The following is a 26,757-nucleotide window of genomic DNA, read 5'->3' on the forward strand; positions in this document are numbered from 1 at the left end:
GCTTCTATGGTTGGGTCCATTGGCTGGCCGGCTGGGCCTGGAGTTTTGATTGGTCCATGGCCTGAGGCGACGGATTCCGGAAAGGGGAAGAGCAGCCAATATGGCGACGGAGCGCGGCGCGGGGCAGCAACAGTCGCAGGAGATGATGGAGGGTGAGCGGCCCCTGCGGGCGACCGGGGAGCGGCGAGCTGGGGGCTGGGCAGGCACGGCCTCTGGCCGGATTGGAACTCGGACTCCGGCCGCAGCCACGGAGCTCTGACAGCTGCCAATCGGGCCGGACAGGGAGGGGGAGGCTCGGAGCCCCGGAGCCCCGGAGCCCCGGAGCCCCGGCCCGAGGGCGGCAGCCTTCAGAAGGACCAGACCCCCGGGAACAACGTGGCGCGAGCCCCCCCAGGGATGGGGGGTACGGACGAGAAAGCCGCGGCTATGAGCGCCTAGTCTCAAAGCTCCGAGATTGACAGGCAGTGGGGCGGGGGACGATCCTCAGTCAGCACATTGGGAAACTGAGGCTTCAGGCATGGGAACCTGGAAAGTCTACAGTTTGTTCACGCGGCATAGATGGAAAAGAATCTGCTCTGGAAGCAAATAGGTTGTGGCAGAGAGATGGGTAACAAGGAGCTCCGGAGATTGAGTTTACAAGGCGGTGTCTTATTTTCTAGGCATTCAGTCTCGAATGGACTAAATCCAACTTTCTCCCTTTTTTCATTGGATTCGTTGACTATGTCATCATATACATGTAAAAATATATAGCTTTGTACGCAGTTGTGTACATAATTGTTACATGCATGGAAAATATATGCATACTGGTGTATGTATTTACCCTACCCATGGTAGCCTCAGGCGGATCTTTAATGCCTTTGAAAGACTCCTCTATCTTGGTGAGGGTTGCTCAACTTCTCTGAGAAGAATGCTTGGGAAGCGGGTTGTGGAGGAAAGGACCAGTGAGTTTGAGAGTGGTGATGCTGCCCTGAGTTGGGCCTTGAAAAATCAGGTGAGGAAGACCAGTATCATGCCAGAAAAAGGAAACCCAGAAAAAAGCCAAGGAGTATGGAAAAGTGACCTAAATTAACAGTCATATGCAATGGGGTTGGGAAGAGCAAGCAAGGTTGCCCAGAAAAGCTTTTGGAGAGCCTTGAAGAGAGTCGTGCTAGAGGTGGGGTTTCTTGTTTGTGTGTTTGTTTGTTTCATTTAACACTTGAATCTTTACTAAGCAAGGCAATGCTTCTTCCCAGCCTCATCTTCCTCCAGTACACCCCTCCCCTCAGTAAAGGGCAAATACAAAAGCCAGGCTTTTCTCTCTTCCACTCCTACACGTGTCATTACCAGCTGACACTTCTGTTTCTTTAGCCCTATGTCTTTTTGGAGGTTTTGTTTTGTTCTTTTCTGTTGGGTTTGGTTTTATTTTGGTTTTTCAAGACAGGGTTTCTCTGTAGCCTTGGCTGTCCTGGACTCACTTTGTAGACCAGACTGGCCTCGAACTCACATTGATCTGCCCATCTCTGCCTCCCAGAGTGCTGGGGTTACAGGGGTGCGCCACCATGCCCAGCTGATCTCCATGTTTTGACACTTTATCACTGCTAATCCTTTAACTCAAACCTTCCTCTTGATAGATTTCAGTGCCACTTTGCTATCTTTATCATACCCAGAGCCACTCTTGCGCCCTTTCTCGTTCAGTCCTTACAGGGGGAGGCACTCTACTAAATCTCTTCTACAGATACACATTATTGAGCTTTAGAAAGGAAGATCATTTGCCAAAGCCACATTTCATTGTTGCCTTGTTCATAACTCCAGAAGGTTTGCATCACTAACTCTTATGTCCTGTGGTCATTTAACATCAGCAGTTTACCTTGGGTATTTGTCACTATTGACACGTTCTCATTTTCACTAGAGCTCCTCCCTGCCCACAGTCTGACTTTAGCTAGGCTTCATTTCTTTCAGAATGTGGCACTGTAAATTGAGCCAGTTTTCTTGACCAAATGGATAGTGAACATCAAGGTATGTGGCAGGAGGTTGACAGTGGTCCCCTCTTGTTGTGGACATGAGGTCCAATGTGAGCCATGCCTGGAAGGTACTTCACTAAGTGGTGCCATTTAGTGTTTCTGATCGCAGATGACCCAGAATTCAGAACACTTGACCATTCTTTACAACATGTTCATTGTGTGGCCTCCCAGTTCCTGCCTCTGTGTGTTAGTGTTGGGATGTAGGAGACATTCAAGTGTTCATAAACTGAATTCAGCTGTTTCAGAAAGAAGTCTTGCTGACTTACAACTGGTGTTTATCTCGTCTATGTTCCTTGAATTGTCACATGAAGTGAATTCTCACTGATGTGTGTGGGTTCAGTTGACAGGCGGGTTGAATCTGAAGAGTCAGGTGATGAGGAAGGGAAGAAGCACGGCACTGGCATTGTGGCAGACCTCAGCGAACAGAGCCTGAAGGATGGAGTAGACCGGGGGCCAGAGGACCCAGAAGGTACTGGGCTTAGTTAACCTCAAGCTCACCAAAGGGGGGACATGTGCTGTTGAAGACTGCTGCTCTTTGCACGTGATGTATCCTCATGGCTGTTACTGTGTTCCTCAAAGGTCTTCGGTAGGTTGGGCAACTGGGCATGCTAGCAGAGGGCAGCCTCCTCCCTGGGGTGCTGCCTCAGCGAATGATTGGTTTACATTTATGAGTACAGCGGCTCCATTTCTGCTGAAGGGACAGTACTACTACTGATGATGTTGGCTCTAGTGTGTCACTTAGAACAGAGTCAGAAAAGTATTTTTCAATCCTTTACTCAAGAAGCACATTATGAAGAGAGCATGGTGGACGACTGCTATGCCTCCTCTGTGATAAGGAACCGTTTCTGATCCAACCACATTTCTTTGAAGCAGAGTCTCACTATGTAGCCCTGATTGGTCTTAAAACCATTATATAAAACAAGCTGCCCTGGAACTCATATCTGCCTGCTTCTGCCTCCTCAATGCTAGGATTGTGGGTGTGTGCTACCATGCCTGTGTCCACCTCTGCATTTATATAGACCTGAGAATGACCTTGTCACAAGCACAGATGTTAGGATAATCACTCCATTTGAAGCCGAATAGCTTTCTATGGTAGTTTTATATCCTCCTCAGTAATGGCCTATACCTGTGTGTTTGCTTAAAAAATTAGTTTACATGGAAAAGAATGGGAGAAAACATAAGAACACAGGAAAATGCCCCAGCTGAATTGTTAGGCCTGTAGGGAGATATACATTTCTAAGTAATATGCTTCTTAAAATATGACTTTTAAGGGGCTGGAGAGATGCCTCAGCTGTTAATAACACCGACTGCTCTTCCAAAGGACTCAGGTTCAATTCCCAGCACCCACATGACAGTTCACAACTGTCTATGACCCCAAGATCTGACACCCTCACACAAATATGCATGCACATAAAATTAAAATAAATAAATTAAAAATACAGCCAGGTGGTGGTAGCACACATCTGTAATCCCAGCACTTAGGGAAGCAGAGGCAGGTGGATCATTGTGAGCTCAAGGCCAGGTTGGTCTACAAAGCAAGAACCCCTGTCTCAGAAAAACCAAAAATGATGAGTATTTAGTTTTACCTCCTTAAAGAGAAAACATATTAGCATTGCTGAGGCTCGTTGTTGTTGTTGTTTTTTGAGACAAGGTTTCTCTGTAATAGCCCTGGCTGTCCTGGACCTCTCTTTGTAGCCCAGGCTGGCCTCAAACTCACCGAGATCTACCTGCCTCTGCCCTCCCCAGTGCTGGGAATAAAGGTGTGCGTTACCGTGCCCAGTTGAGGCTCTCTTTTTAACAGCAGACTTAATAAAAAATTCTGCCTTTTATATTTTCCAGATCTGTATGGATTTTTCAGGTATTCACAATTATGCATTACCTTTATAAAAATAAATTTATAAAAAGAGTTACTTTTTTAAAATAGCATTGTGCACTGTGTGCCAGCAAAGATGATTAGTAACTATGGTAACCAAATTTTAAGGCAAAAAGGAGCTTACCACAAAAGTCCCCAGCCACAGTTAGTTTGGAACTTCAGAGCTGATATCTGGAGTTGATGTGGGTGGATAAAGCAAATGGGCTTTGTCATCACCATTGACAGTCACGGAAGGGCTGAAATCTGTGCCACTGAAATACAGGCAACCTAGAAGACCTGGAAGTTAGAGCAGCATGGTCCTGAGCTTCGTTTCCTGGCCAGCAATATGACTGTGAGAAGACACTAATGTATGCTAGGTGAGGAGAGTCCAATGGCAGCCAGAAAGCCCCACTGCAGGGCAGGCCAGCTGAGCCAGAGCCCAGCTTGAAGTCCATGCTCTTAACCTCCAGATGACTAGAGCATATAGTAATTCTCTGGGGGCATGCATTTTTAGCCTTGGAGAAACTAGAACTGTTTGTGCTTATTTTTACCTGAGTCTCAGCAAAACACATTCTAACATGTCAGTCTTTACCTTCTTATATTTAACTTTGTGTGTGTATGGTGAAGTGTATGTGTGTTCAGGTATGTATTTCAGCAAGTGTGCCAGAAGACAGTCTCAGTGTTGTTCCTCGGGCACTATTTACTTTGTCTCTTACTGCCCTAGAAATTGCCGTTTAGGCTGGACTGACTGCAGCAAGCAGGCCAGAATGGTTTGACGTCTCAAGTGCTGGCATTACAAGTGTACCCCATGCTCAGCTTTTTTATGTGGGTTCCAGAGATCTAACTCAGATCCTATGCTTCTACAGCACTTCACTAAGCTATCTCCCAGCCTCCTTTCCCTCGCTCCATTTTTTTTTTAGTGTTAGGGATTAAACCCAGGCCCTTAAGCACTCTGAAGCTGAGCTGTGTTCCTGCCCCAGTCTAAAAAAATACGACTTCAAGCCCTTAATCCCAGCACTTGGGAGGCAGAGGCAGGTGGATTGCTGTGAGTTTGAGGCCAGCCTGCTCTGTTTCCTTCCTATAAAAAAAAAATTTTCAAGATAAAAAGGATCTTAGGAGAAACTCCGTCTGTGAAACCATGAAGCGAGGCATGCTGGTACATATCTGTCATCCCAGCATCTGGGAATCTGAAACGGGGATTAAAAATTCAAGGCCAAGAACTGGAGAGATAGCTTACTTAAAACTGTATGGCCTTTCTGTGCCTGCCTAGCTCCAAATAATGACATGGAGACATATTAATCTATAATAACTTTGACTTTAGCTTACTCTTGTTCCCAACTACCTCTTATAACTTTAAAGTAACCCATTTATATTAATCCATGCCTGCCACGTAGTTCATTCCCTCTCAGCCCCTAGTCCTGGCACTGCTTCTTCCTTCCCTTCTGGCTGGCGAATTCTCCTGCAGCTACTTCTTCCCAGAGAACCTATCTCTGCCCGGAAGTCCTGCCTCTCATAACTTTGCTATAGGCTCTTCAGCTCTTTAATCAGCCGATCAGGAAGTGATGGAGAACAATGCTTACAAAATCCTGAGGCAAGATATGCTTCATAAAAATGACAATATCAAAGTCTGGCCTGTACTCAACACTCTGGGTACAAAAATCAGCATTTGAATAATATAAAGACAATCTTTACATGGTACATAAAAAAAGATCACTCCAACACTTAGTGGTTGAGAGTATTGGCTGCTCATCCAGAGGACATGGGTTCAGTTCCCAAGACTCACATTTGGTTCACAACCATCTTGTAACTCTAGTTTCAGGAACTACTAGAACTGCAGGCCTCTACTGGCCTTGCAAGTGATAGATAGGTATACATGCAGACAAAGCATCCATGTACATAAAATGAACATTAAAAAGTTCAAGACCAGCCTGAGCTACACAATGAGACCCTGTCTAAAAGGGGGTGTGAGGTGGGGTAGCAGGAATCCAATCAAAATAATAGGTTTATTTGGATACCAATTGGTGCAAACTAAGGAAAGAAATTATAAGATGACTGGGGAAAGTGGGCAACACTTTGATGGTGGGGGAGATGCTTTTACTCTCAAAGTGTTACGGGGAATGTGCACATATATCTGCATTTCGGTGAAGTCTTAGTTCTTTCAGTATCGTGCTTAATCAGGTTCTGGTGAGATGAAAACAAGGGGATGTTCGTATGAGGCTCTCTGCTGCAGCAGGAAGCGGTTTATAGCTCATGAAGTCCAAATGGCTTCTCTGCTGGAATTAGTTCACCAGGCTTCCAGTTGAGAAGTGCACTTAAATTATTCACTAAAGCTCTTTGATCCTGTCTGTTGAGCTCTGCTTCATTTTGTTTCCCTCTCTGTCAGAGAAGCATCTGTAGATGCTGGGCCACTTTCCAAAGCAATAAAAGGCACATCCTAGAACATGTAATGTTCGCCACGTGATCTGTATTCAAGTGTCTCAATTTATTGCCACAAACAAAAGGGAAAGAGTCCATGGGTAGGTAGATAGGCTGCTTGGCAGCGCCACTCTAGGGGTCCCAAGAAGGCAACAGCCATTGTGAGGGCAATGTTTCCCAGCAGTGACGAGGCCTGACTAGGTCACCAAGACGCAGGCAGCTGCCCCCCACCCCCTTCCCACCAGATGATGAAGCTGCACTGGGATGTGGGGAGGTTCAGAGGCGCACATGGACTGGAGACCTTGCTGTCACCTTTCTCACGTCTCGTGTCCCCTGCATTTGAATTAGCCAAACTTCTCCAGGCCTGGAGCAAAGTGGCAACTCTTTACTAAAGCCTGTGGCTACTGACTCTGATAAACAGAGTTGTTCTTTTTTCTTCCTTTCTTTCTAGAGGAACATGAGCTGGCAGTGGATATGGAAACCATCAGCCTGGACCGAGATGCAGAGGTGATGCTGCCTGCCTGACCCAGCCTTGGGGCATGGCTACAGACAACCCTAACCATTAGCTTTTCTTCTCCCTCCCCCTCCCGCCTCCCCCCTCCCTCCAGCTTCTCTGTGTGGCCTTGGCTGTCCTGGACTCCCAGGCTCGCCTTGAACTCACAGAGATCCACCTGCCTCTGCCTTCCTGAGTGCTGGGATTAAAGTCTGCACCCCACTGGGAGAATTAGTGCTTATCTTTTATAAAGGTGACAGATTAGTGACACATAAGCTTCCCTTGATTGGGTTGGTTTCATGTATTTTTACTTTTTTTATTGTTAATTTTTTTTTAATTTATTCATTTTACAACCCATCATAGGCCCCTGCCTTGTCTCCTCCCTGTCCCACTCTCCCCCCCTCATCCCCCCATACCCCTCCCCACCCCGTGCCTTTCCTGTAGTCCTCAGAGAAGGGGAGCCCTCCTCCCCTACCAACTGACCCCAGCCTATCAAGTCTCATCAAGGCTGCCTTAATCCTTTCCCTCTGTGGCCTGGTAAGGCACCCCGCCAGGGGGAAGTGATCAAAGAGCAGGCAACAGAGTCCATGGCAGAGACAGCCCCTGCTCCCCTTACTAGGGGACCCATGTGGAGACTGAGCTGCCTATCAGATACATCTGAGCAGGGGCCTAGGTCCTCTCCATGCATGGTCCTTGTTTGGTGTATCAGTCTTCCCCCCCCCCCCCCCAAGAAAGGGTTTCTCTGTGTAACCTTGGCTGTCCTGGACTCACTTTGTAGACCAGGCTGGCCTCAAACTCACTGAGATCCACCTACCTCTGCCTCCCTAACTGCTGATATTACAGGCGTGTACTACCACACCCAGCTTGTTTTTATTTTTAATACCAGCAGTTGAAATCTATTTCTGTTTAACCAAATGAAATGCTTTTGACTTATAAGTTAGTTTCATGAGACCAGTGATCATGTTAATGATGGGATCCTCACAACCCCAAGTTTTGGAAAACCGTGTGTGTGTGTATGTCCATGTCCATCCAGTTACTAGGGGATTGAATTCACACTGACCAGTTTTACATAAAACTAACATACTAAAATGTAAAATCATAGCTGCCCCAAAGAATGTCTGCATGGTGATCTTCCCTGTGTCACAGTCATCTGCCAGTCACAAATGGATGTGTTAGTATCACACTGCCCGCCCCACTCCCCACTGAGCACTCTCCTAAGCATCTCCTGCCAGTTCTCTAGGAACTCTGGTGAGTCTGAGCAAGATTCTTTATGTTTCAGGATGTTGATCTGAATCACTATCGAATTGGAAAGATTGAAGGCTTTGAGGTCCTAAAGAAGGTGAAGGTGAGAGGGATCTGTCCTTACACACAAGGTGACTTGGTGACATTTACTTGGAGAGTGTGCACAGTTCTCGTTCCTATCCTGTGAGGGGTACTGGCCTGTATTCTCATATCTCTGTTCTGAGTGGGACAGCAGTTTTCCTGTATTTGGAGAGCACAAGCCTGTCTGGGCGCTGAGGCTGCCTTGGTGAGCACCTGCAGAATCTCCTGTCCCTAGCTCACTCCAGTTAAGTTTGCTTCTCAAGATGGAGCCTGGTAAAGGTTCCTTCAACTGCCAGGACTTGTCCTACACTCCAACCCACAGAGCCTCCCTTCCCAAACAGTTGTGCTCAAGTGTGGGGTCAGCCTGTGCCTGTCCTCAAGTACAGTAGGGCAACTCCAGCTTCCTTCCCCATCTAACTCACCTGCTTCCTAAAGCCTAAAACAGCTCATAGTGGGGGGATGGAGGGTGGATGTCCTATGTTCTCCTTTGCCAATGCCAGTCCTCTTCCTACCCTCCAGTCACTCTGCCTTCGTCAAAACTTAATTAAATGCATTGAGAACCTGGAGGAATTGCAGAGTCTTCGAGAACTGGATCTCTATGATAATCAGATCAAGAAGATTGAGAATCTTGATGCACTGACAGAACTGGAGTGAGTAGGGGGACCCAGAGGAAATGGGATGGGTAGGTTCCCCAGAGCCTACCCACTGCCTGGTCCTAGTCTTCAAAGGCTGCTCTGTACTAGGTCCTGTCCCGTGCTGGGGCTCTTAAGTGGGAGCAAGAGCTTCATACATGCCATTAGCATTGAAGGCTGGGACCAAAAGAGTCAGCTTTATTTAGCCATAGCCTTAGCTGAACCTCAGCTTTGTTGGTACTGGATTTTGTTTTGTTTTGTTGTTGAGATAAAATTTCATGGAGTTGAGGATGATGTTGAACTTTGACCCTCATGCCTCCCCCTTCTCCAGTGCTGTCTTACAGACATGCACCACATGCTCAGCTTCCAGCACTGCTTGGCTGGAACTAGTACAGTAGTAGAGCCTGGTTTATGCTCTTTAAAGTGAGCCCATAGGAGGCTGCCTCATGATCCCACAGGACAGCTCCAGTGTGAGCCACTCTGAGTAGTGGGGCCATGGTCAGATCTCACCTCCTAGTGACTGCAGATCTTGGGGGCAGATACCCTTCCTTCTAAGTGGGAATCCAACTCCTGTACAGTCTGTTTGTTCAAGAAATACTTTGCTTCTTTCCAGGGTTCTAGATATTTCTTTTAATTTGCTGAGGAACATTGAAGGGATTGACAAACTGACACAGCTGAAAAAACTCTTCTTGGTTAACAATAAAATCAATAAAATTGAGAACATAAGCAGCTTACATCAACTGCAAATGCTGGAGCTGGGGTCTAACCGGATCCGGGTAGGTACAGGTCACACTTACCATGTCTTGGGAACATCTCACTGGGCTGTACAGTCTTCAGTGTTACACAGGGTGTGTGCTTGGCTGAGTTTTTCTTACCTTCATATTGCTTGGAGGAAGCAGGGAAATACTTGTTATGGACAAATGGTAACTGCACGCCACTATTAAGAACTGTGATCACACCAACTGGTCCAGTCTGGTAGCTAGCTTTCATTGGCTCTTTATCTAGATCGTGCTTCTGTGCCAAGCCAGTCCCAGCTGTGCTCCACAAGGTAAACACCCAGGCTTTCTTTTAAAACCTGCTCATAGTGGGTTTCCTCCATCTGCATCTGAGATGTTTCCCACACCTAAGAGGGTGGTCACTTGCAGTGATCTGTCATGTGATAAGCAACTATCTTGCTGTTGAAATGTCCCAGAACACCAGGTCGGCCCTTCATCCCCTAAACATGTCCTCTGGTAAGATCTGGTTTGCTGGTCAAGACCCATTTGACCTAGAAAACAAGAGTCAGAATGGAAATGAGAGGCTTGGTTTGTTTGTTTGAGACAGGGCTTCTCTGTGTAGACTGGCCTCAAACTCAGAGATATACCTGCCTCTGCCTCCAGAGGGTTGGCATTAATGGTGTGTGCCACCACTGCCTCAGAGTCCCTTTTTTAAAAAAAAAATTTTTTTAATCACCTTACAGCATGATTGCAGCCCCTTCCCTCCCCCCAAGTCCTCTCCTCAGAAGGGGAGCCCCACCCATGCTACCAGCCTACCTTGACACAGCAAGTCTAAGCAAGATTAAATCCATCTTTTCCCACTGAGACCAGACAAGGTGCCCAGCTAGGGGAAAGGGATCCAAAGGCAGGCAGTACAAAAACACCCCACTCCCAGTTGTTAGGGAGCCACATGAACAAGCTGTGCATCTGCTACACATGTGCAGGGGGCCTAGGTCCAGCGCAGGCATGCTCTTTGGTTGGTGGTTCAGTCTCTGTGAGCCTCCATAGGCCCAGATTAATTGAATCTGTAGGTCTTTTTGTGGTGTCCTTGACCCCTCTGGCTCCCTCAATCCTTCCTTCCACTCTTCCAAACTCCACCTGTTGTTTGGCCATGGGTTGCTGCATCTGTTTCAATCAGCTGCTGGGTGGAGCCTCTTAGGGACAGTTATGCTAGGCTCCTGTCTACAAGCATAGCAAAGTATCATTAACAGTGTCAGGGGTTGACTCTCCCATGCAGTGGGTCTCAAATTGGGCCAGACATTGGTTGTCCATTTCCTCAATCTCTGCTCCATCTTTAGCTCTACACTTCTTGTAGGCAGGTCAAATGAAGGGTCAAAGGTATAAGTGGGTTGATGTTCCCTCCCTCCACTGGAAAGCCCACCTGGCTATAGGAGGTGATAGCTTCAGGCTCTGTATTCCCTGTCTCAGCAAGGGTCACTTCCATAAACCCCTGGGAACCTCCCCTATCCCAGAGACGCCCCCACACAGATATCCTTTCTCCCGGTCCTCTTCCTCCTCCTCTCCCTACACCTGCTCCCCTCCCGCTCCTTCTCTTACCCAGTTCCATCCCTCCATCTACTTCAGATTATTTTATTTCCCATTCTGAGTGAGATTCAAGCATCCTCCCTTGGGCCCTCCTTGTTACCAAAAAAAAAAAAAAAAGTGATGTAGTGGAACACAGAAACAAAACTTTTTGGTTTTGGTTTTGGTTTTGGTTTTGGTTTGGTTTTTTGAGACAGGGTTTCTCTGTGTAACCTTGGCTGTCCTAGACTCACTTTGTAGACCAGGCTGGCCTCGAACTCACAGAGATCCACCTGCCTCTGCCTCCTGAGTGCTGAGATTAAAGGCATGCACCATTATGCCTGGCTCAGAAACAAAACTTAAATACTTCTTCTTTCTTTCTTTCTTTCTTTTTTTTTTTTTTTTTTTTTTTTTTTTTTTTTTTTTTTTTTTGAGACAGGTCTCACTTACTATGTAGCCCAGACTGGCCTGGAATTCACAGAAATCTCTGGGTACTGGAATTAAAGGCATGTACCACCACACCCAGCTACTGGGAAAAGTGTCTTACACCTGGTGGAGGGGAACCTCCAAGATCATATAGGTGCCAATATTGGCAGAGGATCTGCAAGGCAGAAGAGGGTTTGGTCAGTCTAAGACTATATGAGCCTAATTTTGACATCATTGTATCAGTGTGCTGTGCCTGTCCTCACCCTCCTTGGTTAGTGGCTGAGGAAGGTATTTACATGGATGTTACTGCCCACCTCATGTTGAGAGCACTCTCCATTTGGTATTTGGAAGTACTATACCACACTGTGTGGCTATCCTTATGGTTCTTTGTTGGCTCTGTTTCTTAACAATTAAACTTTATTGTACAACCTAACTATCTTACAAAAGAGAGAAAAAAGGTTAAAAGGAAACAAGAATGAACCTTCCGGTATCCGGTCCACGAGATGGGTCCCTAGGTGTCTCTGGCCTGCGCGCTGGTCCAGCCTGTTCGCTGATCCTTTTCCTGATCCACATGCTCTGAACCTGCTGCCCATCTCGTCTTCTCCGCCTGTCTGTCTCTCACATGCAAGGGCAGGACTCCTCCTCCCATCAAGGGTCGACTAGAAACACAACAATCCGGGTGGAGTCCCCCGGTCTGCTTCCTGAATTCCAGGCCCAGGATGGCTCCACCCAGTCTATCTCAAGGTTAATCTCAGGGGTTATCCATGGTGTGTCCAAGGGCACAGCCTGCCAATACTGCTATCACCTGTGCCAAAGCTTACAATTTTTCCCACAGTTCTTCAAGAGCTAGGGCTAAGAAGACAGGACTGCAGCAAGGAAAAGCATAGATAGAGGAATGCATAGTCTCAGAGACAGTGTAGAAGTTAGCCAGCTTCTGAGACTCAGATATTGTAGATCTCTTTGAAAGCATGAGAGTTGGCGGAGTGTTAGTGACATGCCTTGGGAGGACAGTCAGTGATACACAGAGAAACCCTGTCTTGAAAGACAAAAAAGGAATAAAGTGTAAAGAGTTGGAAAGGAGCCGGGACTCAGTCTTCAGTCCTCCTTCATTTCCTCCATCATACTGTGTATTTAAGAGAGTTCATTGAAATTAACAGTGCAGATAGCGCAAAGACTGGATTGTCTTGTGCTCTAGGCACTTTACTTGGTACAGGTTTCAAGACCAAAACAAGCATTTCACTTGATGTCCCATCTGTTTCGCAGGCAATTGAAAATATCGACACATTAACCAACTTGGAGAGCTTGTTTCTGGGGAAAAACAAAATTACAAAACTTCAGAACCTGGATGCACTTACCAACCTGACAGTTCTCAGCATGCAGGTACTGGATCTCACCAGCTCCCAGCGCCTCATTCCCATGGGGCCAGACCCACCACATAACCTGGTTTTATTCCTTTAGTTTGTTCATGATCCATACTGTTTCACAGTCAGTAGATGAGGGAAACATTAGAAGCCACAGACTGCATATACACATACTCTATAAACTAAAATTCCCTTCCTTTTATATAATTTACCTTTACTTTTAAGAATTTCACTTTTGGCCAGGTGTGGTGGTGCACACCTTTAATCCCAGCACTCGGGAGGCAGAGGCAGGTGGATTTCTGTGGGTTCGAGGCCAGCCTGGTCTACAGAGTGAGTCCAGGACAGCCAAGGCTTCATAGAGAAACCTTGTCTTGAAAAACAAAAAACAAAAGAATTTCACTTTTTATCCAGGCAGTAGTGGCATGCGCCTGTAATCCCAAAACTTGGGGAGGCAGAGGCAGGGGCAGGTGGATCTCTGGTATATAAAGCAAGTCCAAGCCGGGCGTGGTGGCGCACGCCTTTAATCCCAGCACTCGGGAGGCAGAAGCAGGCGGATCGCTGTGAGTTCGAGGCCAGCCTGGTCTACAAAGTGAGTCCAGGATAGCCAAGGCTACACAGAGAAACCCTGTCTCGAAAAACCAAAAATAAATAAATAAATAAATAAAGTCCAGGACAACCAGGGCTATTACACAGAGACCTGTTATTGTTGGGTTTTTTTGTTTTTTGTTTTTTGTTTTTTTAGGGGTGGAGGGTGGGGGCAGCAATTAGTAGAATCAGATCTTAAGGGTAGAAGGGAGATATGACTGGGTGTGCTGGGATGCCAGTTTGGCGGGGCTCACTGACAGCCTGCACAGGAAACCTCTTAGACTCTGAGTAAAATAGATGTCTGCTTTGAAAAAGATACTCTTAAACTATAATTGAGTTGTATGAGATGCTAAAAAACTGAAAATTGGCTATTTCAAAAACAAAAATGTTAGGCTAAGAGAGATGGCCCAGTGAGTAAAGGTGCTTGTTGTCAAGCCTGATGACCTGAGTTCAATTCCTCAGGTCCCATATAGTGGAGAGAACAGACTTCCTGCCAGTTGTTCTCTAATTGAGATATAGACATATATATGTATATATAGATATATCATGCTTAGGATATGTATTATGCATATGTATCTTTTTTAAACATGATACTTTGAGGAGGGCTGGAGAGATGCCTCAGCAGTTGGGAACACTGACTTCTGTTCCAGAGAACCTCGGCCTCAGCACCCACGTGGCAGCTCCATCACCCCCTTCTGGCTTCGGCACCAAGCATGCACATGGTGCACAGTTGTACATGCAGACAGAGTACTCATACACAAAATATAAAAGATATTTTTGTTATACTTTGGACATCTTTAAATTATTAAATTCAGGGCTGGAGAGATTGCTCAGCTCTAAAAGCTAGGCTCACAACCAAAAATATAAAATTGTTAAATTCATTCAGTGGTCCAGTGATATGGCAGTGCAGGTAAAGACTCCTGCACCACACCGGGTGTGGTAGTGCACACCTTTCATCACAGCAGCTGGGAGGCAGAGTCAGGTGGGGCTCTGTGAGTTGGAAGCCAGCCTTGTCTACAAAGAGGCCAGGACTACAACAGAAGCCCTGACTCTAAAAACCAAAAAAAAAAAAAAAAAGACGACGACGACGACGACGATACCTGCCACCAAAACTGACCACCTGAGCTCAAACCCACATGATGGAGGAGCAAACTGACTCCACAAGTTGTCCCCTGACCCCATGTACCCACCATGGCATGGACATGTGCACATACACACACAAGATAATATTTTTTTAGTTACTTCAAGTAAACCTTCTGAAGATACATCTTCAGTGAGATTTTCATATAAAAAACTCTGAACTCCCATGTGTGAGTTTTAACGATGTACAGCAGACCCAAAATGTTAATCCTTTTCTCTAACTCCCATTCAAAACCATTGTAGCCAGGTATGGTGGCGCATGCCTTTAATCCCAGCGCTCGGGAGGCAGAAGCAGGTAGATCGCTGTGAGTTCGAGGCCAGCCTGGTCTACAAAGTGAGTCCAGGACAGCCAAGGCTACACAGAGAAACCCTGTCTTCAAAAACAAAAACAAACAGACAAAAAAAGAGCATTGTAAAGTTTTTATTTTATTGTTTTTATTTTATATGTGTGGATGTTTTGCCTACGTGTATGTCAGTGTGCCACATGTGTACTTGGTGCCCTTGGAGGCCAGAAAAAGGCATCAGATCCCCCGGGACTGGAGCTACAGATGATTATGAGCAGCCATGTAGAGTCTAGGAATGCAACCCAGGTCCTCTGGAAGAACAGCCAGTGGTCTTAACCACTGAACCATTTCCACCCTATCCCCACCCCACAACACATTTTACATAAAACCCCTGTTCTTAGGAATCTTCAGGATAAATAGGAAGCTTCATTTCTAGAACTATGTGCTCCCACCTATGTAGCAGACAGCCTTTCTTTTTTAACATTTTTGTGTGTGTGAATATCTTGTGTATTGTGTACATGCATGTGGAGGTCCCTGCTTGAAGTTGGGAATCATCCTTGATCACTTCCAACTTACTCATAGAGGGGGTCTCTCAGTCAAACCAGAGCTAACTGACCTGGCGGCTTTTGCTGGAATTATTGGCAAGCCACCACACTCAACCTGCCATTTATGTGATTTCTGGGAATCCAACTCGGGTCCTCAAGCTTGAGTGGCACATGTTTTAACAACTGATCCATCTCCTCAGCCCCAAGCTTGACGCTTCTTAACTCTCTTTGGCAGAGCAACCGGCTAACAAAGATTGAGGGTCTGCAGAGCTTGGTGAACCTGCGGGAACTATACCTCAGCCACAATGGCATCGAGGTTATCGAAGGCCTGGAGAACAACGTAAGAGCCCAATGGTCTGTCTGAGGGAGATAAAGGGAGGTGGAGAGGAAAGGGTGGGTGCTGGTATCCACTGCCCTCCAGGCCTGGCCCCAGGATGTGAGCTAAGGTCCCTCTGTACCAATGAGTCAAAGGGCCAACATGTCACATCACAGCTGCCTTGTGAGTTTTCAGGTATCACAAACACCCTCTAGGACTGCTCACTGCACATCTGCCAGTATTCTAGGCCTTTGGGTACTTTGAAAAATCCTTACCTGCCCTGTGTCTCACACAGATAACTAACACAAGTATCCTCAGCTCTGTCCTTCCCATTTTTCCTGGCCACTGAGCTTCCTGCTCTGCCTCAGCCCCTACTCCCAGCCTGCAAAGGCTACAGGGTGAGTTCAGCTCTTGCTGCCCTGCCTCTCTCCTGGAGTCCAGCATACTGAAGGACTCCTCCCAACTGCCTTTCACCAGCCTGTTCCACTCTTCACCAACTTCCAGCTTCCCATTCAGGAAGAGCCTCTCATACTTAGAGTTGCCCTTGGACCCAGCTGTTTTTCCTCCAAGCATGATTCAATACAAAATAATTTTTTCTTGTTCGATTTTACTGGGGTAATTTTGTTTTGTTTGTGGGGAACATTTTTGTTTATTTGATTGGTTGGTTGGCTGGCTGGCTGGCTGGCTAGCTAGCTGGTTTTGCTAAATTGACAGCAAGTGTAGCAAGATTGGGTCAGGTTTTTGTTCTGGGAAGCATCGTTCATCAGATCTCATCACCGGCTCCTTTGCCCTCTGTGCCCCAGTCCAGAACTGGGTCACATCAGTGACATCATACTGGAGGAAAACCAGTGTTTTGGGTTTTAACATCACATATATAAGAATTTTTGGAAAAGCTAAAATTTGTCTATGCAGCAGCTTGGTAACCTTGTAAGGATCTAGCCAGCATGTGAAGCCAGGTGTGGTAGCACACGCCTACAGCCACAGCACTTGAATGGTGAAACAAGAATCCGAGAAGGTCAGGTCTAACCTTGACTCCATAGTAAGTGAAGGCTAGCCTGGTAGCATCAGACTCCGTCTTAAGCACACATGTACAATTCAAACAAGATATGTACTTCTGTGGTATGAATGAGAGTTACAAGGGTAGATGGAGGCAGCTGCTGGAGCATGGAGCCTTCAGAAAGCCTTGGAGCTGGGTAGGGTCACACACTGATAGCACCAGTGCCCCTGCTTCCCACAGGTGACAGCCCCCACTGAGAGACCAACACAACATCTGCATTGTAGTTCCCTCATGGTGCAGCTCTGCTTTCACGCAAACAGGAAAGAAGTATGAGCGTAGAATCCTACCTAGGACATGTTATATCTCAATCTTGGTTAAACTTCATATCACTCCTGGGCTTCTAAAACAAAACAAAAATACTGTTTGCAGTAACTATGTCATTGTAATGTTTACCATGGTCAAATGTGACAGTCTTTCAGATTTTATTTCACTAATGATAAAATATTTACCTAATGTCCCCTTTTTTTTCCCCCTCTCTCTCGAGACAGGGTTTCTCTGTGTAGCCTTGGCTGTCCTGGACCCACTTTGTAGACCCGGCTGGCCTCAAACTCACAGCGATCCACCTACCTCTGCCTCCTGAGAGCTGGGATTAAAGGCATGTACCACCCTCGCCTGGCCTAATGTCCCAATTTTTATTCTCTCCCTCTTCCTCCCTCTCGCCTCCTCTTCCTCCCCGCCCCAACCCCCTGCCTTCTCTTTTTGAGACTAGGGCTTTTCTATGTAGTCCTGGCTGTCCTGGAACTCACTCTGTAGAACGGGCTGACCTTGAACTCAGAGATTCACCTGCCCCTGCCCCTGCCCCTGCCCCTGCCCCTGCCCCTGCCCCTGCCCCTGCCCCTGCCCCTGCCCCTGCCTCCTGAGTGCTAGGATTAAAGGTGTGCACTATCACACCCAGCCCAAGTTTTATCTCTTAATCGGGAATTTATATTCATGGTGGGAGAAAAAGTGACACACAGACTCACTCTCCCACTTATCAGATGCTCTTTCAACATCCCAAGGCACCTGTCTAATGTGTCTGTCCCCTAAGCTTTTCCCTTTATTAACCTAAATGTTTGTTCTGGGTGTTACTTCCTATCATGGGAAGCCATGACCTGTGGTGTCTGTAAATGGCCTGGCCCACCCTGTTGTTTTGTTTAATTAAACAAAAGCAAGTTCTTGCTAGCACTCAAATCTTGCTCACACACAGAAGGGTCTTGAGTATACAACTACACCTCAGATTAGAAAGGTTAGGGCCAGTCCTGGAGGCCAGTGTCTACCACCAGCCCTCTTCCCTGCTGAGCCTTTGTACTTGGACTTCTGTTTGCTAATTTGCAGTCTTGGATACAGTGTGAACACACAGGACCATCACAAAGTCCTGGGGATAACTGGTATTAGTAGGTGTGTTCTGTCCCCTGTAGTCTCTTCCCACATAGGGCTGTCTTATGACCCTTTTGACTCTGAACCCCCCTGGATTGCTGTTGGATAGGAACACTAGCACTGAGAGCCTTGGGAACAGATGAGGCTAAGGGTAAGATGGTGAGAAGGAGCTGCCTCTCCCATGCATAAGACATGTCACAGGGACCAAGTAACATGATGAAGGTCACACTCTTATACCTGTGCAAATCTTGACTCATGCTTCTGGCATGTGAGTCTTGTGTTTGCGTGATGCTTTTGTTGGGTGTGGAGGCAGGTAGAGTGGTACTATGGAACCTTCAAGGGACTAGGAAGCCACAGATGTGACTGGGAAGCCACAGATGTAACTTTTTTTCTTTTGATTTTTCGAGACAGGGTTTCTCTCTGTAGACATGGCTTTCCTGAACTCGCTTTGTAGACCAAGCTGGCCTGGAACTCACAGCAATCCACCTCCCTCTGCCTCCCCAGTGCTGGGATTAAACGAGTGCACCACCACGTCCAATTCAGTTGTGACATATTTTAATCAATAGCTACTGACTGTTTGATTTTGTTTTCTTTTTTAATTTCTACTAAGACATGGAAAGAACTGGGCATGGTGGACATGCTTGTAATCCCAGCACTCAGCTAGGTAGAAGCAGGAGGATCTCTGTGAGTTCAAAGCAAGTCCAGGACAGCCAAGACTACACAGAGAAATCCCGTCTCGGGGAAAAGAAACAAAAAATAAACTTGGAAAGATTTGGAATCAAGATACCATAAATGCAGTAGAAAACAGGGACCATGAGCCTAAAGTGCTGGGAGGTCTTGAGGGCAGAAGAAGGACTGTTGGCAGGTTCCCGGCCAGTACAAGACTCCCATGGAGTCTAGGGAAGGTAGACCAGTGGTTTGTTACAAAACATTGGCAAGCAGTGTAAGCTACAGTAGACTTAATTTTCACCGTGAAATTGTTGTTCTGTTGAATCTTCAAACTATAATCTTTTAAAGTTAACTAAGCTGAGCTGGTATGTTTCAGGCAACATCTGATGTGTACTTTTAGTCATAAACACAATACTGTGAGCAGGGTAGTGGTGGTGCACACCTTAAATCCCAGCACTCAGGACACAGAGGCAGGTGGATCTCTGTGAGTTCAAGTCCAGCCTGGTCTACAAAGCTAGTCCCAGGATAGTAGGGGCTACAGAGAGAGACCCTGTCTTGAAAAACTGAAAGAAAAAGAAAAAAAACCAAAAACAACACAATGCTGTGTCCTGCAGGATACATGGTATCCACAGACACCACCCTTAGTTGCTAAGGTGCCTTTTGTGCGTGTTGCCATCATTTCTAAGTCCCAGCAGGCATGACACTGCCCTTCTTCAACACCTAGGCCTTCCTGCCATTCCCCTAGGTAGCTTTGTCCAAGAAGGCCTCTGTGTTACTCCCACCTCTACTGTTTGCCTAGCGCATCTTAGCCTCACTAAAGAAAGGTTGTTTGGCACTGCATATTTCTTCATGGTAAGCTCTAAAGACACACTGTGGCAATTATCATTCCTTCTTCAAAGCTCAGGGCCACCCCTCATTGGGGTCCCCTGTGGTTCTGGGGCCTTCAGACTGATGCGGATTTCAGGGGCAATGAGAGTTTTAGGAGGCTTTGAACAGAAACACTGAATCAGGTGCAACTGGAGAAGCTGCAGGAAGTGAGTAAGTGGAATCAGCCTGGTTTATCAGAGCCAACCCAAGGCAGAAGAGGTAGCTCGCCTGAAGCCTTCAGCTCAGCTCCCCACTATTGCATGTGGTTGCATGCTGTTCTGAATCTTCACTAATCCAGAAAAATATTTTCTTATTTTAGAACAAACTCACCATGTTGGACATTGCATCAAACAGAATAAAAAAGATTGAAAATATCAGCCATCTAACAGAACTGCAAGAATTCTGGGTAAGTTTTAAACTTAGTAGGATTAGTATCTGTCTCTGGATCAATGAGTCCCATTGAGCAAAACATGTGAATGAATGCAAGTCTGCCAGTGCTGGAAGCCTTGATGCAGTGACTCATGCACATGTTCTGGGGAGCAAACTCAAGTTGTTAGCAAGTGTTTGCATCCACTGAACCATGTTACCATCCCCGCCTCCGTTATTTTCCTCTCTTTAAATTTTTATTCTATTATCCCCTGGCTCTTAATCTTCCTGTTCCCACCTTCCCTCCTCCTTCCACCCTATCCTCCTCCCCTAGACCTCTGACAGGGGGGATCCTTCTCCCCCACCATCTGACGACAGCCTATCAGCTTTCATCTGGATACCCTCATCCCCTTCCTCTGTGTTCCCACAGGGCCTCTCTGCCAAGGAGCAGTGATCAAATCATGGGCACCAGAGTCCACCTTCATTTTTTTTAGTGTAGTATTATAGGCATACAATATCTTTCTTTCCTTTTCTTTCTTTCTTTCTTTTTTTTTTTTTTTTTTTTTTTTTTTTGAGTAAGGTCTCTCTATGTAGCCCTGACTGTTCTGGAACTCTACGTAGACCAGGCTTGCATCACAGAGATCTACCTGCCTTCACCTCCTAAGTGCTGGGATTAAAGGCATGCACCACCATGGCTCAGCTTTGCTCCCCCGCCCCCGCCACCTCCTTGAGACAGGATTTCTCTGTGTAGCCTTGGCTGGCCTGGACTTACTTTGTAGACCAAGTTAGCTTTGAACTCATAGCCATCTGCCTGCCTCTGCCTCCCAAGTGCTGGAATTAAAGGTGTGCGCCACCATGCCCAGCTTATGGCTCAGCTTTTTAAGTCTGTAAATTTATACTTTTTGTGAAATACACAAGATAAATTTTTTTCCTCTAAAATTTATCTAGCCCCTCCCAGCCCTTAGTTTCTGCTAAAGCTGTAAGTATACATGTGTTAGTGCTTTGGGTAGTTTAGATCATAGCATATCTGTTGCTCATCTCTTCCCTCTACTATCCTTGGGCTTTGCTCTGGCTGAGCCTCAGTTTATATGATTTTTTTATAAGCTCTATCTTCAAGATACTGTTTTTCCTTCTGTAATACACAGTCTGCGCTTAAGCTCATTAATTAGCTACTTGTGTTTTTAAAGGTTTATGTATTTGTGTTTACTTGTCTTTATAGTACATATGTGTATGGATGAATGCCTTTGGGTGGCACAGAGGCAAGAAGAGGGTATCTTTGCCCTTCTCTGTCTTCCTCTGTCTATTTATTTGAGGCAGATTTTTTCCCCTGAGCCTGGGTCTGACATTTTCTCATTCAGCTAGGCTGGAAACTAACAGGCCCCAGTGATTTAACCCCTGCCCCATCTTCTTCTCCTTTGGAACTGGGGTTACATACACATGCAGGATACCTGTCTTGTTACTACATAGGATACAAATTCCATTATTATGCAGCAAGCACTCTTAAATGCTGAGCCACCTCTCCAGCCCTAGTTACATCTCTTGACAAGGTAACTGAGAAAGGCAACTTAAGAGGAAAAAGATTCATTTTTGTCTCACAATTTAAAAGATCATAGTCTGGAGTTTGAGGCCAGCCTGGTCTACAAAGAGAGTCCAGGACAGCCAGGGCTATTACACAGAGAGAGCCCTGGCGTTGTAGACCAGGCTGACATTGTAGACCTCGAACTCACAGAGATCCGCCTGCCTCTGCCTCCTGAGTGCTGGGATTATAGGCATGTGCCACCATGCCTGGCTATTAAGATATTTTTTAGGAGGCGCGTGTGCATGTGTGTATGAATTATGCACTGGAGGCTAGATGCTTGGATTCCTAGAGCTGGAGTTACAGGAGGGTGTGTGTCACTGATAACAGCCACTGGGACCCACGCTGAGACATGACACAAACAGCACTTGCTCTTAACCTAACTCATCGCTCCAGACTATATTGTTCTGTTTCTTGTAGATTTGGTTTCTCTTCTCATGAGGTTTTTAGGTTTCTTTGTCATTCCTTCTTTACATGACTAGTAACTTCTGCTATGTTGGGTATTATGAAACTAAACATATCTGCATGCTACTTGAAGTGTTCCACTGTTACAGTCTGGACCTAGGAGGAGTGGCACAGGTCTCCCGGGGCTCCCCTCCTGCCCCTTCCCCTTACCAAGCTAGCAAAGGAGACATGCTGGCCAAAATCTAGAGCAGGGAAGGGGAAGCTGGTGCAGCAGCCTGCTTGCTGCTAACACCTGCTCCAGTGGTTAACATTGCCTCCCTATGTTACAGCAAGTGATTGCATCAGTTGCTTCTCTTCTCTGTATGTACCTGTGCTGGCCTCACCCACTGGGCCTCTCAGGGGTGCTGCCCTGTGTTCTCAATGGCTCATAAGCAGCCTGGTGGCACACCTGCCTGGCACCATGCATGCTGCCAGCTCTCAGACACCACCCCCACATGCAGCTACTGCCTCTTCTCTGCAAACAGTTCGGGCTCTCTGACACTGCTTTTTCTGTCTAAATTACTGGTGACGCCAGCGTCCCTGTAGGTGGCTTTTCCAGTGACCTAACATCTCAGTTCCCTGACCTCCTTGTCTTCATACTCTTTACCATGAACTTCAGGCTCATTGCTCTCGTTTCGTCTTGGCCTCCCTCCTTCCCTTGCACTGTCCCCTCTCAGCTCCTTCACAACCAGCCCTTATCTAGCCTGGCTGCAGGGGGGACCTTTATCTACTGAAGTTGAGCCAGCCAGGTGGAGGGGCACGAGAGCGGGGCTCCTAATCTCAGGCTTGGACTTGCCCTGTTTAGGTGGTAACAATAGGGCTCTTCATGAGCCCACTGCCATTAAGCATTCAGCCACCAGCATTGGCTTGATGGCCAACATCCATTCCAGTGGGTCGGTGTCCATACTCTGCCTTTATACATCGCTTTGAATTCCATTCTCCTAGTGGACACATTCTAGATCTAACATCTTTCCGTTCCTCATCTTTCTCCCACCTCTCAACAAATATATTTGATTCCTGTACATTTCTCAAAACAGACAGGCAGGACTGGCCTCAGTTCTCCTATCACCGTAAGTCCTTCTTGGCTGTCTTTGCTTCTTCCTCTTCTATTTTGCTCCCACAGGAGTGCTCTCGCGTCTTCATTTTCCCCTCTCCTTGGCAGCCCTAGCCAGTCTCACAGTTTTAAATGTCACTACTCTGCTCCTGGCAGCCAAGTTTCTCTTTCTAGCTCAGTGTTTTTCCTGGATCCAGCTGTCTCCTCATGTGTTGAGCCATCACCCAAACAGAACAAGTCCAAGCCTGAGGTCATGGCCTGTCCCCGCAGTCCCTCCATTTGGCTCAACCTCGGTGGAAAATGATTCTATCCGTCCAGATCTGCAGACCAGAAGTCTTGGCATCTCCTATACTACTTCCCCTTTCCTGTGGACCAGACCCACTCACGTCTAAGTACTTGCTTCCTCCTTCAAAATACACCCAATCCAAAGCCCCCGTCTCTTCCCGCCTCTGCTGCCGCCACCTGGTCCAACCACCAGCATCCTTTCCTGTACTGTTTAGGTTGCCTTCTGACTTGGAGCACAATATTATGTGCTCCAGATAAGATCCTTGTGTTTGCTGTGGCCGCATATATTCTACATTTGAACAATACAGAGATGAGCATGGCCCCCATGCAAATTTATGAAGGATTCTGTATGTTTATTATATATAGGTTAATTATTATTAAAAGACATAAATGGGGGAGGGGCAGAGATCCTTCTAGAACAAAACCTGTATTGGACTCCCATCCCATTTAAGAATAAAAGTCAAATTTCTACAAAGCCCCATGATTCCCTGCCTGTCACTGTTGTATAGCCCATCTCCTCCCTGCCTTTCCTCGTGGATGTCACCACTCTGCCAAATCCCAGCATTCTTCAGGGCTTCACACAGGATAGGGCCTCATGAATCGTCAGTGCTGGAGATGCAATACTCCCAAGACCTATACTCACTAGGTGCTTCAAACCCAAAGAAATGGTGCTTTGCCGCAGCCTGTGAACAGTAGAGTCTTGGGGCAAGTGCCTAAGAGGCTCTTAGTCCTGTGTCTTAGGATGCCCCATCCATTGCATTCTTACCCAGTGACCCTTTACCTGGCTGTGGTTCTCTATTTCTCTTCTGCTTCACATGCAGACTCTCCCGTGTCCTAATGTGTGTCGCCTTAGCTTATGCTCTCCCAGCTCTGCCAGACTAGTGAGGTCAGTTCTCCAGCAGTGCCCTGCTTCTTCCTGCAGCTGCTTGACACGGACCCTGCAACCTGAAGCGTCTGCAGACGTGACTTCTGACTCTGCGTAGGCAGAATGGGGCTGTAGTCAGAGTCCCAAAGTTTGACGGTAGACTGGCTACACTGTTGGGCTGTTGACATAGTAGCATGCCCTGTCATTTAGTTTCTGTCTTCAAACCATAAGTGCAGGAATCTATATCCAGCCTAAGTGACATGAGTAGCCAATTGTGCACACCCCTAACAGCTACAGTTAGTGGCATCATGTTGATGCTAAGTCATCCATACTATCTACACCACGGAAAGTAGCATGCTCAATAGTCATAATTTTTCTCTGTTCCATAGAACAAGCTGTTGGTTAAACATATGCTAGCTTACCTTGGGCCACACACCTAGGTGGCTGTTTTGCTAAAGGTGCCCTTGCCAAGCCTCTGCCTCAGCTCTTAGTGAAACTGGAAAGTGGGTTTGGACAGTTTTACCTGGTTCTATAGGTTCTCACCCAAGGTCTTGATTCCAACATGACGCTACACACATCTGTTGGACAGTGTGGAAACCAAGCAGTTCAGTCTCATCCTAATGCACATGTGAGAAGGGAGTGCATTCTCCTGTCAGGCGCACCCCTTCCAGATGGGCTGCCAGAGATAAGACTGAATCCTACAGCACAGGCCCCAGCCCACTATTCCTCATGGGGTGTTGGCAGTGTTGGTCAGCCATGGATGGCCTTTATGTACAAGAGCTAGCTAGCAGTGGAAACATCCTCAGAAATATACCACAGAGGGGGTCTAGGAGGCATGCTTGGAGTAGAGCAGCTTCTAGTCAGCTGTTAGAGTCAGCACAGTCTCAGCTTGGCAGCAGTTGGTGAGATGAGGTGTGCAACCAGGACTGCTTCAGCTCTCCTCTAAGAAACTTAGTTTATTTAGATGGAGCCCTTGTCGCAGCAGTGTGACTTCAGTGAGTATGTGAGCAGGCACAGGTTTTCACAGTGCTGCTAAAAGACAGCCAGGAAGTGCCAAGTACTGATGGAAGGATCTGTAAGGGGTTGGGATAAGAAAGGCTATAGAGTGTTTTAATGGCTCCTGTCTTATATTTGGGGATCCCGGGACATAGGAGGCAGAACTCATCTCTGAAGGCTTTTCCCACATGTGTTCTCTCAGATGAATGACAATCTCCTAGAGAGCTGGAGTGACCTTGATGAGCTCAAGGGTGCCAGGAGCCTGGAGACCGTGTACCTGGAGCGCAACCCCCTGCAGAAGGACCCTCAGTACCGGCGGAAGGTCATGTTGGCCCTGCCCTCCGTGCGGCAGATCGACGCCACGTTCGTCAGGTTCTGAGTCCTTGCTCTTCACCTGGCCCCTCTTTGCAAAAGAACTTCCCAGCTACGGTTTTTTAATCTACCTGTTGCTCCTGAAGTCGTCACTACACCAACAGTCACAACCCAATGGCAATAACAAGGCACTGGTGGCACCTGGCCTGTGCTGCCACACACCATTTGGAGATGCCAACACTATTAAATCTTGCCGCGAGGTCTTCCTGGTGAATTGGTGACAGTTATTGTAGCCATGGAGAAAATTCAGGACATGTTACAGCCATTTGTTCTTCCTTTCTGTCTATGTCCTTAGCATGGTGGCCATTCTGGGCTGCCCCAGCAGGCCACCAAGCCAGTTTGCAGGGCTTAAGTAGTCGTGACCCACAGCAGCACACTTGAGAGTCTTTCAAACCAATTTTGGAAAGAAAAAATTTTTTCTTTGCCAATTTTGAAAAGGGAAAAGTATATTTTAGAAATTTTGAGTAAAAGATGGTCTAATCCCCGAAGCTGTAATCCGCAGAGCCCTTCCATCATGAGCAATGATTGAGCATGCTGGCCACTGTGTGACCTTGTTCCCACTTGGTAAAAGCTGAACGATGGAAAGCCTCACTCCATATCGCCCAGCCATGTTGAACCTCAGTGATTCTCAAAAACATACATAACTAAGCTCTTGGCCACTGGTCACTACTCACATTGCCTCCTAGTCTCACCCATGATCCTCTCGCCTTATTTAGATGAAATTTCTATGAGCAAACTCCTAGGGCATGAATCTAATGCTACAAGAGCATTGTCATCCCTCTGTGCCTCAGATTTCCTCTTTCACACAGTAAGGACTAAATATGGTCACCAAAGACCCCTCAGCTTCTAGGGTTCTAGTTGTACACTGTCCAAGATGGGGCCCACTGACTGCCACAGGTGGCAATTACTGTTCATAGCTAAGTCCATTAGATTTATTTATCTCCTTAGTTGTGCTCACATTTGATCTACTCAGAGGCCACATCTCATGGAAGGTGTCCCATTTCCATCATAGAAGGTTCTGGAAAACATTGCTCTAGACTCTGCCCAATATTAGGGGGGTAGCGTGCCTTGAGCTGTGAAGCATGTGCCCAAGCTACCAGTTGGCCAACTACCCAGGAGTTTGTAATGTCAAAGTGGTTACATGGGATTTAACATCCATTTCCTGATTCTAATTCTCACCAAAATAAACTGTATGGTCTGAC

At 46.8% G+C, this 26,757-nt stretch overlaps 1 protein-coding gene across 1 annotated transcript; it reads left to right on the plus strand.

The window, feature by feature from the left end:
* Nucleotides 1-26,757, plus strand: Ppp1r7 (protein phosphatase 1 regulatory subunit 7). Its single transcript, XM_051154380.1, has 10 exons — nt 1-152; nt 2,341-2,469; nt 6,719-6,774; nt 8,040-8,105; nt 8,603-8,733; nt 9,329-9,491; nt 12,681-12,797; nt 15,568-15,672; nt 19,917-20,003; nt 25,386-26,757. Exons 1-10 carry the CDS (start codon nt 101-103, stop codon nt 25,560-25,562), a joined length of 1,083 nt encoding a protein of 360 aa, XP_051010337.1. The 5' UTR covers nt 1-100; the 3' UTR covers nt 25,563-26,757.

The sequence above is a fragment of the Acomys russatus genome, chromosome 12 (genome assembly GCF_903995435.1).
Source record: "Acomys russatus chromosome 12, mAcoRus1.1, whole genome shotgun sequence".
NCBI lineage: Eukaryota > Metazoa > Chordata > Mammalia > Rodentia > Muridae > Acomys > Acomys russatus.

Bases quoted from the DNA above. Each gene is read 5' to 3' on its own strand.
- Ppp1r7 (XM_051154380.1), top strand. From the start codon at position 101: ATGGCGACGGAGCGCGGCGCGGGGCAGCAACAGTCGCAGGAGATGATG. The intron at 8,734-9,328 runs GTGAGTAGGGGG...GCTTCTTTCCAG, and splicing joins GATGCACTGACAGAACTGGA to GGTTCTAGATATTTCTTTTA. The intron at 20,004-25,385 runs GTAAGTTTTAAA...GTGTTCTCTCAG, and splicing joins CAGAACTGCAAGAATTCTGG to ATGAATGACAATCTCCTAGA.